Here is a 15,801-nt window from a genome sequence, read left to right as displayed (position 1 = left end):
GTCTCCCTTTCTCTCTGACCCTCCCCTGCTTGTGCTGTCTCTCTCTGTCTCAAAAATAAATAAAAAACATTTTAAAAAGTTAAAAACAACAACAACAACAAAAATAAAACAAATCAAAAAACACCAGACTGAATTAGGCTATATCCTTACATTGTTTTAAATTAGTATTTGCCCTTTGGAAATTATCTATATTGATTTCAGAGACTGATTTAGAAATTAAAAATCATACATGGTCCAAAAAGAAAAATATTGAGAAGCACTAGTATATTTAATGCTGAGAGCTGAAAGACACATGTAGAGGTATGTATATGTGTGTGTGCATGTATGGAATTACTATGTATGATTCCACCTTCACTTTTCACAGGGAATGCTATGACTTTAACTGTATTACTTAATGTTTCTTTATGACTTTTCATTAACATTTCAATTTTTTTCAACACTATTGAGCAAGTCACTGTCATGGACATGCTGACTACCAAGCAGGATGACCGGGATATCATTTAAATGACCCACATTTTCTCCCCGTAGTTTTGGGTGAGAGGTCTGATTACATCTGCATATTATGTGTTCTTCAAGCAGAATTACGGGGAGAGGTATCAGTAAGTTGCTCTTTATTTTTTCTCTTTTTCTTTCATTTGATTCAACACTATTGTATGTCGGAAACTGGGAAGAGTCACTGCTGCCATAGGGTTTTGTCAAGCTGTGGGTAAGGGGGGCTCTGAGAAGAACATAGGGGCGAGAGGTTCTGGAACTCAGATTTCCCTAAGGAATGTTACCATGTTGCTAAGCTTTGTAGTGTATCTTAACAACCAGGGAGCCTCATGGGCTCCTTGGAGTAAGAGTGGGAGAAACCGGAGGGAGACAGTGATATTCTGTTGGAAGCATTAGACATTAGGCTATCTCTGCCAATCAAAAATTCCCAGCTCAAGTGCAAAGATTTAAGGAAATCAGCATAGGCCCATTATGAGGCTTGGAGTGTATCAATAGCCTTGAGTTCCTGGCAACCAGATCATCTTTAAAAAACTGTCCTAAGGTATCACTTTAAATTCATCATTAAAATAATTAAAAAACAATTAAGTATGATTTAGTTAGTGGATCCCAGGTTCATCTTCTTTTCGAGACTACGGGAAGGCCGACTAAATCTGTTTTGCAGTAATGAGATACTATCTTTTAAAGGAGACCACCTATCTTTGAGGAGATCATACAAATAAGCTAAGTTTTGGGGATAAAGACATTTGTTCTGTGGATAACATTTGACTTCATTTAACAAGTACTGAACATATACGATGTGACAGGTACTAAGAATACAGAACTCAGAGTAGACCATTGCCTGCTTGTTTAATTGCCATCATGTGGGGAGAGGAAAATAAACACAGAAATGTGAAAAAAGGAAAAAGTCAGGGAGCAACATGTGCTTGTGGAGAGCACCTCAGGAGAGTAAGAGGTAGACAGTGGCCCAGGCTGGGAAGATGGCAGGAACTACTTCAGAGAAGGGTAAAGAATGCCCAGGAGAAAGTCTCCTTTAGGCAGAGCAATGAAGGCAGTGAAGATCTGAATGGCATGCATTTTAGGCAAGACAATCTGCAAATACCAGTCTTTACATCTCTCGGAATTCATTGTAACTTACAGCTGTTCATAGATCAGATGTTGTAGCCTCTTGTTTTAAGCATACATTTTACATAAGTGCTATTTTGGACTAAGATTATTAATATTTAATACAGATTTGCATATTTTAAAAGTACCAATGACCCGAGTTAGGACTACATAATTATTCATAGCTCTGAAACCCTGGAATTTGAGGATTTTGTGTCACGTAGTCTAAATAAAATTCAGTGATTTGGTAACATATAGGTAGATTCAGAGGCTATAGGAAAGGAAATATTGCTCCCAGAAACACATGCACAATTCCCTGGATGGCAAGGGTAATTTTAATTTGGAGTTCCATCAGTTACCAATGTACAGGTTTTTCTCTTCCTCTTCAGAATGAAAGCAGATTGCTGGCATCACAAGTAGAATAGAATTATAAATGGAACTTGGCTGCTTCTACTCATCAGATCTTTTGAGGCATAAGTCAAGCAGGGCTCCACTGAGGTTTTGCAACATAAGAGTGAGGTGAGACCCAACATATTTACTCATAATAACTAAAATGCTTATGTCTGGAAATTGTTTAGCTTTTAAAAGGAATTAATACAAGGAAGGGTAAGTTTTCTAACACTATCTGTGGGCATTTAGTTGCAATGACATGTGCCTACCTGTTTGGAAAGATTGGAGTTAAAACCTGTTTTTATAGCTCCTCTGAGCAACAGTTACTGACACACCATCATTGGGGTGGTTGAAAATTTTTTTAGTACTTTGCTCTACCACAGCTGTGGAATGCATTCTTCAAAATCTGAACATGGGATGGCAGTGTCTTTCCTCTGAACATCACCTGTCATATGCCTCAGGTGGGGTAGGTGGGCTGAGAACAGCTGCTCTATATTATACAGCAAATACCTACTAAGTTAAAATAGTGGAAAGGTGTGTGTGTGTGTGTGTGTGAGTGTGTGTGTGTGTGTTGTTGTTTTCTTGTGGTGTTTTTTGTTTGTTTTGGAGTTTAAAAATACCTATTGTTTATCACAAAACTGTAAAGAATCCGTGGCACATTATTGAAGTTATTATAACTGATTTAGTCTACAGAATCTATCCATGATATGTATTGACCAATTTTGCATCAATGGGATTCTCTAATATTGGTTTAGGAAAATGTTTAGTCACTTCATTATAAAATAAATGAAATTTCTGATACTCTAACAAGGATTATATTTGTTTATCAACATGTAAATTATTTTCCAGTCCTCTATTAATTCCTTATTTTAATAACATGTTCTTTTCATATTTCTCTTGCCTTTGGGGGAAAAAATCTAACCTCATATGAGAATGAATGATTCATTGCTTTTGAGTTTATAAATTTTAAAAAATTATAGTCCAAAATTAATGCTTATAATAAAGAGAAATCTTAATAAAGAAATATTATTCTAAGCCAATTGATGAACTTTGGAAAGATATCCACTAAAATCAATGTGAAATTAATTATCAGTCAATTAAAGAGTGTTAAAATCAATACAGGCAACAAGTGGACAAGAAAGATGTGGGCCATTATTAATAATAACTAAAAAAATAATAATAACTAAAATAGTTTTGCTTTTCTTTGGGCTTGTGGTAGTTTCTTTTTTTTCTCTCTTAATTAATAGACTTTATTTTTTAGAGTAGTTTTTGAGCTTCCAGAAAAATGGAGCAGAAAGTACAGGAAACTCCATATATCCCCCTGCCCAGTGACCCCTATTTTTCGCATCTTCAGTAGCATGACACATTTGTTATAATTTATGAATCAAAATAATTATCATTAACTGAAGTCTCACTCCGTGCTGAATAGTTCTGTAGCTTTCAACAAGTGCATGATGTCATATGTCCACAACTACAGTATAGAACAGTATACTACAAGCTGGTTTCACTGCCCTAAAAATCTCTTATTCTCCATCTACTCATTACTCCCCCGCTTCCTCTCTAGAACTCTTGGCAACCACGGATCTTTCCACTGTCTCCATAGTTTTGTTTCCTCCAGAAAATCATGTAGTGGGAATCATTCAGTGTGTAGCCTTTTCAGATTGGTTTCTTAGCAATATACATTTAATGTTCCTCCATGTCTTTTCATGGTTTGATAGCTCATTTCTTTTTGCTGTTGAATAGTATTCCATTGCATGAACATATGACAATTTATCCATTCACCTACTGAAGGACACTCTGGTTACTTCCATGTTTTGGCAATTATGAATAAACATCCACGTGTATGTAGGTTTCTTTGTGGACATGAATTCAGCTCCTTTGGGTAAACACCTAGGAGTGCAATCGCTGGATCTATGGTAAGAGTGTGTGTAGCTTTGTAAGAAATTTCCAACTTGTCTTCCAAAGTGGCTGTATCATTTTGTATTCCCACTGACAATAATGAGAGTTCCCATTGCTCCACATTCCTGCCAGCATTTGGCATTGTCAGTATTTTGGATTTTAGCCATTCTAATAGGTGTGTAGAGGTATGTCATTGTTTTGTTTTGTAATTCCTTAACAATAAATGATGTTGAGTATCTTTTTATATACTTGCTTAATTGTCATCTGATAATCTTCTTTGATGAAGTGTTTGTTCACCTTTAATACTAGTTACTTGGCTATTTATTTTCTTAATGTTGAGTTTTAAGTGCTCTTTGTTATTCTAGATATAAGTCCTTTATCATATATGTGTTTCAGAATATTTTTTTCCCAGTCTGTGGCCTACCTTTTCATTTTTTAAAGAATATCTTTCACAGGGCAAAATATAGTTTCACTTTTCTTCAGGTTTGAGATAGTTTTATTTTTTTCATCATTAGATCACTTGTTAGAACATTTCAAAGTACAACTTTGTCCTGAGTCTTCCATTTATCTCATTTCTGAAAATTTAAGTTTAAGTCAGACTTTCAGTAGTACATAATGTATATTGGATCATGAAAAATTTTTAATGATATATGTGGATAAAATAGTTACATTTTGCCTTTATCCCTTTAACATTATTTCAAAACCTCCAAAAGAAACAATAAAAGTCACATCAGGTAATTAAATTTTCTGTAATCCAAAAGAAAGCACTGTAGCATCTTTTAAAATATAAAAGTAAGATGAATTTCAGACTTCTTGAAGGCACTGTCATTTTCATAAGAAGAGAAAGAGTTTTCTTCATTGTCTGTTTATTGACATTTAATACCAGAATTTGAAGTATATTATTACCCTTCAAATTAACCTATGAAATGATTGATGAGGGGAAGACACACCCAGTAGAATAGCTGAACATTCTAGCTGATGTCTCCGTCAATCCTATGAGGTTTCAGATGAACAAATAAAAACCTAGGAAATAAAATAATTGATCTATGGTCACTTAGCTCATTAATGGCAAAGCTGGGACCATACATCTCATTTTAAAGTTTCAGTTCAGTCTACTTCCCACTCTCCAAATTGTCTACTGTACCCTTTTCCCCCAATACAGATAAAAAATGAATTTGCTGACTTAATTGTGCAAAAGGTCCCACACAGAAAGAATGAGTAAGTCTATAGTTTGTGTTCTACAAAGAGGCTAGAATTAACTCCTCTTGTGATGCCTGGGTGGCTCAGTCAGTAGGGTGGCCGACTTTGGCTCAGGTCATGATATCATGGTTCTTGAGTTCAAGCCCCGCGTCAACAGTGTGTTGACACCTCAGAGCCTGGAGTCTGCTTTGGATTCTGTGTCTCCCTCTCTCTCTACTCATGCCCTGTCTCCCTGTCAAAAATAAATAAACGTTAAAAAAAAAAAAGAATTGACTCCTCCTTATTTATAAGGAACAATAAGAAAATATTTTTGATAGATAATAGTACTTTATGAATTCAAATACTTTAACACATTTTATTAACCTTAGAAAATTTTTAGAATTTATGAACACTAGATATTTGTGGTAAGCAGGACTGATAACTTATATACCATACACTCTGAATGTATACCATGGAAAACTTGAATACAGATTCTTTGGTCTAAAAAATAGTTAATGAACTAAAAATGTCTGCCCCAACAAAATCTTGAGAGCAATTTCTAGAATATGGACATATTTTGATACTGAAAATTATTCTGACCAGAAGGACACCCTGCCATGGTTAGAAATAAAATGTATATTTCTCAGTCCTGCTATGATGAATAAGAGAGCCATGTGAGATAGGAAATATACAAACACCAGAAAATATCCTTCTTTAAATATCAAGATAGTGTGTCATTTTTTAAAGTTTATTTATTTTGAGAGAGAAAGCGAGAGCATGAGTGAGGAGGGGCAGAGAGTGAGAGAGAGAGGAAGAGAGAGAATCCCAAGCAAGTTCTAGGCTGTCAGTGCTGAGCCCGATGTAGGGCTCAGTCCCACAAACCATGAAATCATGACCTAAGACGAAATCAGGAGTTGGATGCTTAACCAACTGAGCCACTCAGGCACCCTAAAGTATGTCATCTTTAACTCTTTCCTATGTTCCTAATCCAGAACATTTTCCCCACATAATTGTAAATTCCCTAAGAGCCATAACATTATCTTTGATCCCTTAGGCCTATGACACTTTAGCTCTCTAATAAATAATTACTGAGTGATTGAAAGAAAATTATTAAATAATACTGCAAAAAACAAACAACAACATGCCAAATGTTCTCCAGTTTATCATGTGTGGGTGCAATGTCATACTTTTATCAGATTTCTTTTCTTATTTTTTTCATCCTCTCAGAAGATGATACAAATTTAAGAAGGTGGTTATCTTGGGGTATGAATGGTGGTTCATTTGGTTAAGCATTGGACTCTTGATCTCAGGGTTGTGAGTTCAAGTTCAGCATTGAGCTCTGTGCCGAGCGTGAAGCCTACTTAAAAAACAAACTGGTTTTCTTAAAGTATAATATGAAAGGTCTTTATATGTATATTATATCATAATATGAAAGGTGTATTATTGCAAAGCACATTTGTGGGTATTGTATTTTAAAGCTATCATTTTCATTGCTGTATCAAAATTGATAACCTGTTAATTATTTTTATGTTGGTAAGCTAACAAAGTGATCTTAAATGTAATTAAGTGTAGAACATATTTTAAGCTTCTCACAAATGTTTTGAGTTTTCCAGGGAAAAATCTTTGGTTTTACCCATGCCTGTATTCAATTCAATGTTTACAAAAATTTAATCTGAAAGTACAAGAGCCTCACATTGCTTTGACAAGGAAAACAACTCAGCAATGAAAGCAAAGAAGAAGAAATATTTGATGTGTAATTAATGTCAAGAACCCCTAACAGAATGATTGTCGTTTTATGATTTCAGGGTCAGAGCATCTCTAGAAGTGAGATCACCAGGTAGGACCCCAAGACATTTTGTGGCAGCAGTGAAGAAGGGCAAACCAACCTCCCAAGAACATGAGCCTCAAGTCTCCGGTGTCTGCTTCTCAGTTTGAAAGCAAAGGCAGCCATATTATGGATAGAAATGGAGGTTGCTTTCTAGTCCGGCACACCCCTCATCCCAGAAGGGTCTGTCACATCAAAGGTAAGGTGACTCAAGGTCCTACAGTGTTTCCCTCTCTCTACATTTGGGCTACTTGATAATTCTTATGGGTAAACCCAGGGATACTATTAAAAATATGTAACCAATGGTGAGGCACAGGTTTTGACCACTGAGACCAGATGCCAGCATTGGGGTTAGAGTAGAGGCTTACAGGTATCCTTTGTGCCAGCCATCAATACTTGGGTATGAAAGGGACCTGGAGAGGTGACAAAGAGCTCACAGCAGCAATTGACCCATAGGTATAAAAGTCTTTAAACATATTAACAAACTGCATGGCCATTCTAGCATCTACATGCTAAATAGTAGCCCTGGAGAAGCATATACCTTACCCTCCACCCCTTTTTCCCTTTCTCTCTCTTTCTCTCCTTCTTTCTCCCTATCATTCTTCCTTTCCTTCCTTTCTCCCTCCCTCCTTCTATCTTTTCCTCATGCCTTCCATTTTCTTCTTTCCTTCTTTCTTTTATTCTTTCTCTCACGTATTTAAATTTAGTTTCTGTAACACCATATACTCCTAATTTTCCCCCTATCTCTGTGACTTCTCCTTCCCAGCTTTTTTTTTTTTTTCCTGATTCTATAGTAAATGCTGGAGTCCCTCAGAGCTCAATCCTTGGTAATTTTCTCTCTTTAATCTATTCTGTGACCTTAGCCAGATTTACTTATTTACAAGTTTCAAAAACTGTCTATAGGCCAAGTACTTTCAATATGTATCTTAGACTCAGATTTCTCTTCTAAACTTGAGACCGCCATATTCAGTTGCCTACTTGACCTATATATGTGAGGCACTGGATGCTTAATGGACACCTTGAATTTTACTCTTTGAAACTGAACTCTTGATCTTCCATTGAACTCTTGATCTTCTGTCAAAGATGTGGTTCTCCAACTAGTATACTTTAACTAGTACATGGTACTATAAATTTGGGCCCTTCTAGAACTTCCTTCCTTTCCTCTTGCAATACTTCCCTTGATCTTGTCACTTTTTCTTCTAAATATTTTGCAAATGAAGCCTCTTCTCTCCAAGGCCATAGTTACAGCTCTGCTCTAGGCCATTATTATCTCTTGGTCTGACTACTGCTTTTGCATTTGGTAGCCTCCTAACTGCTCTGCTCCTACCCCTCCCCTCATCCAATCCACTCTCCATAGAACAACAAGAAAAATCATTAAAATATAAATTTAACTGTTTAAATTTCCTCCTCAAAATCCTTCAGAAATGCCCCATGCACTTATGATAATGACTACCTTGACATCGACTAAAATGTTTCCTATGATGTGGCCTCTGCCTATTTTGACTCACTTCCTATCAATACCTTCCACCCATCTTCACTCTACATAAGCCACACTGGACTTGCCTAAGTTCCTTGAACAGATGATAAAACCTTTCCAACCTCTGGATTTTCACTCATACTATTTTCTTTTGCCAAAAAACTCCCTCATTATTTCTCATTTTTCAAGTTTGGTTTACATGTAACTTAAAAGAGACATTCTGGGCTCCACATCCTCAATCTAAATTAAATTTCCTGATGTTATATTTTCACAGTACTCTGTCACAGGATTGTCTTAGGTCAGGTCCTCTGGGAAATAGACTGTGGGGTGGAGATTTGTGTGAAGGAGATGTATTGCAGACTGCTCTTAGGAACAACACGTATAGGAGTCCAGGGAAGCAGGATTGGTAGAAGTTGAGCTTGATGCAGACACAACAGAGGCCTCAGTCAGCCCCATAAGGAGCTGTGGATGGCTTTGTAGATGCTTCTCAACTTGAGTAACGGAACAAGGTCTTTGTAACCCCCATCAAACACTCATTGGTCAGGTCCCCAACGTGCACGAGAGCCATCTGCAGCTGAAAGCAATTCCCAGAGGAGTCAGCATAAGCCATCGTAACTGACACATCTGTCAGGTGAACAGATGAGTGTTTGGGTCCTGAAGGCCTGGTTTTGGGTAGAGGCACCTCCGCAATTATTGCAGCGTATGACTAAGTATTTTTATTTGATTATTATCAAATACCTTCCACCAATTTGTGAGCTCATCAAAAACAGAAGATATATCTGTTTTACTCACCACTTTTTTGTTTCCCAAAGAGTGGCTGCCATGTGGGAGGTGCTAGGTAAATTTTTGTGGAAGGAAAGAAGGGAGCTTAACGTATATCCAGGTAAAATTTAGAGCCTCTGATAGATTTTAAACAGAGTTCATATTCTACCTCAGCTATCTAGTTGTGTGTCCTTGAGCAAGTGATTTCATTCATTAAAAAATCATTCTAGCTGTATTATAGAAAGTGGAAGAGGAGCAGGGACCTAATTAGAGGTTGGGAGGTAAGAAAAGATGGACTTTGTCATCCAAGTAAAAGGGATAAAGAATGGGCCAGGGCAGAAAGTGAGCAGAGAAGTGAAGGCTGAACTTTGGGGCAGAGCAAGAGGAAAGCTCAGATGAGCAGCACAGAGAAAACCATCAGAGGGTTATGAGATAAAAGATTCAATGAGACAAGATTCAGTGATGAGGGGTGCTCGTCAAGCCTAAAGAAGCCTAAAGAAGATCAGGAAAATGAAAGCCAAGAGAAAGCAAACAGATATTGCATAGATTACCTTGAAATCTACTCTTGTGGCAAAATTTGATGACAGGGGTTTTCAGAATCCACATGAGAAAAATATTGCATTTAATTGGTACTTTTTTTCTATGAAGGCAAATACTACCAAATTGAGTGTAGTATTTTTTCTGACTTTCAAATACTTGAATGTACTTGCTATATAATTCCTACATATGTTATTTCACATTCTGCCTTGAATATCCTATACCTATAATTACAGCATGAAACCATTGGCAGGCAAGGGACAGAGTATTATGTCTTTGAATCCCCTGCAATGCCTACCACAAAGCCTTGCTTATAGTAATATATGTTCACATATAAATATACGTTCAATTGAATTGAAAATTTTTTTATAAATCTTTCAAGGATATCCATGCAACTTCCAGAAAACCCTGTAACTGGAATTATATGATAAAGAGAAGGGCAGCAAACTGCTTTATTTTGGCCATTAATGTGCTTTGAGCCCACACTTAGGACAAGGACACTACAATTAGTTCACTAGCTTTACTATAAGAATTAGTCCATTTTACCAATATTCAAATATTCTAGTCCATGAGATCTAATGTTATTCTCATAGATAAATCCTTTAAAAGTTAAATCATCAGTAAGTTTATTCAGTCTAAGAAATGTCAATATAAAGTCCTATTAGTGGTACATATATTCTGCTAACAACACAACACAAGCCAGTTTCTGCTCATAGTGTAGTTGGAGCAGATAGGAATACAAGGACATAATTATAATATAGTGTCTTATGGGCAAGGACAGAAGTATGGTGAAAGTTGAGATGTAATGCAGAGATAAGAAAATCACTGCAATGTCAAGAATGTATTTCATGGAGGTTTGAGAGATACATATGATAAACGTTAAGAAGTACCAATTAGCAAGACTTGGGCCTTTATTGGATTTGGGAATGGAATAAAAAGTCTAGAATTACTACCAGTATTTTTAGCTTGGTTGATTGGGTATGCATAGTGGACCAACTATTAGTTTTGAACATATGGGAGGAAGAACATATGTAGGAGGTAAGATTAGAAGCTTCATATCAAACATGTTGTACTTAATGTGCCAAAGGAACATTCAGGAATAAATGACTAAGTAGAGAAATGGATATAAGGACTTGGAGCCTAAGGGCTGGAGGAGCCTATAAAGTATATTTGAAAAACAGGAATATATAGGTTAAAACTATAATGTTATTTCTCAAGAAAGCAAAGAAATCCCGATGGAAAGCTGAAAAACACAGGGATGTATAGACACAGAAAATCCAGAGAAAGAGACTAAAAAGAAAGGGCAGAGATGCTGGGTTAGAAAATGTTGTCTCTGAAAATGGAAAAAGTGATTTTAAAGAAAAGAGGGAACAGTAAATGGGGTCATCCATAGATAGATAAATGCATGTAAGAGATAAAAAATATCCATTTAATTTACAAACTAGTGATCTCTACCACCTCTTCTATTCCATAGAATAGAGAAGGTTTGAATTTTAGACATGATTGTATTAAAATCTTACATTTGCTTGGTGGAGGTTTTCAAGCTGTATTCTGGCGTCTTGGAAATCGGGCAGGAGACAAAGAGGGAGTAAAGTGTGTTTGAACAAAGGACACAATAGCCAAAGAAATTTGAGTGCCACTACTGCATGGCAAACAACATTTAGTCATGGGATTAAATGAGGCTTTTCTCGCTTCCAGAACTTTGGCTAAAGCCAAATTTCAAGATCATTTATGCACGGCTTACTAAGAGGTGATTTAAAAACTGGCCCTCCCATGGTAGCCTATCTCCAGGCTCTTTTGCTTTAGAGAAGAGTAAAAGTTCATAAAAAGGAAAGAGAATGAGGATTTCTTTGACAAGAGTCATTGGGGCGCTGTGTACCCCCCCCCCCCCAATAAGGAGCAGTAGTCGCTGCCTTCACCTGAACCTGCAGGGTTTCCCAGGGAACCGTTTATGGAGAATGGAGTTTCTAGAGAGGAGACTGAGATCTCACTGGCCAGCTAGATCCTTGCCTGTGCTGTTCCTGGTCTGCCCTGTACTGTTCCTGCAGTGGAGCAGGGGGAGACTGTTGTTGGAGTGAACTTGTTCTGTATCTTCTGTGCTGTGGAAGACAAAGAATGGTGTGTGATTCTCTTCTAAAATCTGAAGACAAGAGCGGACCGGAGCTGGCTGAAGCTGGCTGTGTCCGTGGCACAAAGGTGGGGATTACGCTGCGCTCCCACAGAAGACTAGGCAAAGGGCCTGTTTCCTGTGGGCTAGAGTGGACACCCAGGAGGAAGCTGGCCAAGAACTGTCTTACAGGCACCCAGCCCAAGAGGACTAACTGATGTACTGGGACAACTGCAGCCAAAAGAGGCTGGTGACATTCCTCCTGCTGGGAAGGTGGGAAGGGAGAGATGTTAGTAATTAACTAGGAGGTACATTATCCACGACAGTGAACAGTATCAGAGACGCAACCGAGTCTCCAAAGAACCCACAAAAATACCTCATGAGAGAAAGAGTCAGCATTTTTTCTCTGCCTCACAGATCCACTTTCACAGATGCCTCAACACTAAATTAAAACCATTAGGCAAATAAGACATTGTGTCCCGGTAGCCATTCCTTCATCCTCCACCCCGACTCCAGAGGGGCTGGAAGCAGTGAGTGGGGAAGAGCGAGTGGAAGAGCAAGGTGGAGGAAAACAGGCCACACCCCCACTGCCCTGCGGTCTGTGGAGGCTGGGCCATCCTGGGCCTGGGGAGGAGGGTGTGAAATAAACAGTAAGGCTTTTACAACACTAGCTATGTAGATAGAAAATATGTGGCATCCTTGATGGAAAGTTTTGTGCACGATAAAGATTATTGCAGTTATTTGTTATTTTTAAATTAAATTCTAAAGTAACAATTCCAAACCTTTTCGTTTTAATGTTTAAAATTTAAACTTATAAATTTTATTGTTTTACTTATAAATCTAGAAGATTTTAACAATCATGTCAAGGGAGGTCTGTGATTAATATTTAGTCCCATTTATGAACTTAGTAAAAAAATACCTTTAAAAGTTTAGATGTCAATTACTAATTAAATAGATTTGATTTCTTTTTAAATATTTCACATCCTTAACAACTGAGCTCTGGCCATGCTATAAATAAGTCCTGTAAATAAAGTAAATTAAACTTATAAATATGGGTAAGTACATTATTTAGAACATTTCTTTACTGTTTACCAAGTTAATAATATTCTCATACTCTTCTGCTTAAGTATTACACACATTTAAAATATACATGTGCTATGGTTTTTACTAAATTTATCACATGGATAAGAAGAGCACGTATTTTTATTTTATCATTTCTATCTTTTATTTGACACCTTCCCAATATTAAAGCACACTCAATCAACTAAGGAAACAATTGCCTTGGACCAAAAAAAAAAAAAAAAAAAAAAGTCGAGTACGTTCTCATTAAACTGAAGTTGCATATTAAAAAATTAGGCAGGAAAGTGATATTTGAATCTCATTGTGACACTCTCCCACAAGGTGGGTCCTTTGTAATTACAAAGGTGACAGAAATTTGGTGCCGTTTCTCGGGAGCTGGTCATTCCTGGGCCCAAAATTCCATAACCTAATTCTTTATATTCAAAGCAGTTAATGAAACTCCCACCAATATTGTCCTTCTTCACTGCTGGGTTGAGTTTTCCATTTCTGTGACTAGCTTTAAATCATTTAATACTGTCCCATTTGACTCTGAAACCACTTTAGTGCCATTCCACTTTTTTATATTTCTATGTAGTTCTTTCCCAACTCCTAGATAGATAGAATCTGAATTCTTCATTGTTACTTATTACCATATTTTAATTAAAGGAGATAGCAGAGAAAATATGGCAATCACTCTCTCAGGTGTTTCAGATAAAATGGTAAGATGTGATGCTATCTTCAAAATGTTCTCATTCCTATTTGGAACCAGTTAACTATCACCAAAGTTTAAGTATCAGACTAAATAAAAGCTTTATATTTGGCTGTTATTCATTCATTTGCTAAATAATCATAGAGCACCGACTTTGCGTCAGGCGCGATTCTGGCCACTGGGAACAGAGGGGCAAACCAAACAGACAAACAGACAGAACACACGCGTTCGTGAAGCTTATATCCTAGGACAGTTCAGCCCGGCAACGTGCGAACAGATGTGATAAGGGACAAATGCTATGGGAAAAGTAAAGAAGCACAGGGAGACAGAGTGTTTCACACAGGGTTTTCAGCAAAGACCTTTTGGATGTCATTTGCGCATACAGATAAGAAGGAGGGGACTGATGGTACTAGAAGGAAATTTAGAAGAAAATAGGCAAAAATTTAAAAAGACACTATCTGGAAGCTTCCTGTACAACTTCTTAGAAACAAGGCAGACATCTGTTCCTCTCTCTCGTAATTCACTGATTAACACTAAGCAATGTCCTGTACACTGTCATTTACTAAGCTGTCCAGTACGTCATGACGTAGTGTTTGTACCAAATAGAAGATCTGTCTATAATTCAAAATATGACCCCAAAGCGAATAGCCCTATAGGAGAGTGAAGGAACCTAGAAGGCTTGGACATGAGGAAGGAGTTTGCTCTGCACCGCTTTTTCTTTTCTTACCTTTCCTCACAATCTTCCTCATCCTACCTTCTGTTCCTAGCTTCTACAGTTGTCTATATCTTCTGCCAGAAGATAAAAAAAAAAGAGCCAGTGTATGTCTTTTAGGAGGCCTTGGTCTATTGAGACACTTTGACGCTTTCAAACTCTAAATGTGCTGTTCATGACAAGGGCTAACATAATGCTGCTTATCATCAAAACCTGGGAAATAAGATGTTTATCTGGGATAGAGGCAGATCTATTCCACTTGACTCTCAGACTAAGATCAAAGATGTGAGCCTGGTTCTCAAGGGTAATGAGATATCAGAACATTTTAAGGAAGCATGTAGTGCTAACATAATTTGCTACACTGACCTTCAAAGACTATCCGCCTAGCACTCATTCATACAATTTGATGTCTGACATCTTACGTACACTTAACAATTGCTGATGGGGAAATTGCTGATTATTCAAAGAAAATCTACCAAAACCCTAATCTGATTGGTGGGTCTTTTTATCCTTAATCAACTAGGTTTGAATAACGTTCCCATCTGTACTGTGAAAGATGATGACAACTCACTGGGAACATTGTGGGCTGTTGGCCACTTCAGCCACCTAGAGAAGGATGAGATGCCATCGGCCAAATGCGGTCACCCACCCAGCACTGCCACCCTGGAGAGTCCTGTCAGAGGAGTCTCGCCAGCCACAAACCACCTCAAAGTGCCCCCTCGGCCTCATTCTGGTGAGTCCCTTGCAACTGATGAAATCTTTCCTGGAGTCTCCTGCAAACTATCAGAGATGGTAGGGGGGATAGTCTATATGTTGCTAACATAACGAATGCCGTTGTTAAATATAGCAGCTAATACAGCAGCAGCAGTTTCTCACTGTGAAATAGGTTGTTCATTATAAAAATGTTTTACTCATTTAATCTCATTTCAGCAGTCCAGGACATATTTGGTGTGGTTCTAGTCTCTAATTCCAGCAAAAGTAGCTAAGAGATACTAAAAGTGAATGTTTACTCAACATGATGAGAACATACTGCAGACAAAAAGTGAGTCAGAGAAATGCTGTAGGGATTGAACTACACGTTTATATATTCCTGAAGGTCTGGGCCCAGGGTTATTGCCTTCTGTGTTTCTGGTACCCTTGGTACCAGTGCAGTGTGTGATCTTCAGTAAAAAAATTAATTAATTAATTAATGTTTATTGAGTTGAAATGAGCTCCCTCTCTCTCTGCCCCTCCCCTACTTGTGCTCTGTCTCTATCTCTCTCTCTGAAAAATAAACATTAAATAAATTAATGTCGGGCCGCCACGTTTCCTGGCGGCCTCAGGCAAGGATTATCACTCTCCGGAGAGTGAACCAGCAAACAAGATTTGCATCTAGAGGCTGGAGACTGCCATTTCCTGGTCAAAATAACTTTGGCGTCTGTCATGCTGGGCCAGACTGGAGTGGCCAAGGTGCACAAAAGATCAAAACCGTATTTTAGATTATTCAGTGCTAACTCCCCCCTTCCCAGCATTGCTGAGGCAAATCTGGGCGTTTCTTTTGATATTCATTTGA

General features: G+C 37.6%; 1 protein-coding gene across 2 annotated transcripts in view; it reads left to right on the top strand.

Moving 5' to 3' along the window:
* The first annotated feature begins 857 nt into the window (after positions 1-857).
* Positions 858-15,801, top strand: part of C1H4orf17 (chromosome 1 C4orf17 homolog) — a 31,330-nt gene continuing 16,386 nt past the window's right edge. The window contains exons 1-4 of one of the 2 annotated variants that reach the window (XM_029942782.1): positions 858-1,033; positions 1,983-2,112; positions 6,867-7,085; positions 14,773-14,982. In XM_029942782.1, the coding sequence (XP_029798642.1) occupies positions 6,959-7,085; positions 14,773-14,982 (337 nt within the window). In that variant the 5' untranslated portion in view covers positions 858-1,033; positions 1,983-2,112; positions 6,867-6,958. The remainder of the gene's footprint in view (positions 1,034-1,982; positions 2,113-6,866; positions 7,086-14,772; positions 14,983-15,801) is intronic. The other variant, XM_029942792.1, reaches the window with a different exon arrangement.

This window comes from Suricata suricatta, chromosome 1, assembly GCF_006229205.1.
Source record: "Suricata suricatta isolate VVHF042 chromosome 1, meerkat_22Aug2017_6uvM2_HiC, whole genome shotgun sequence".
NCBI lineage: Eukaryota > Metazoa > Chordata > Mammalia > Carnivora > Herpestidae > Suricata > Suricata suricatta.
This window is presented reverse-complemented; position numbering and strand designations above follow the sequence as displayed.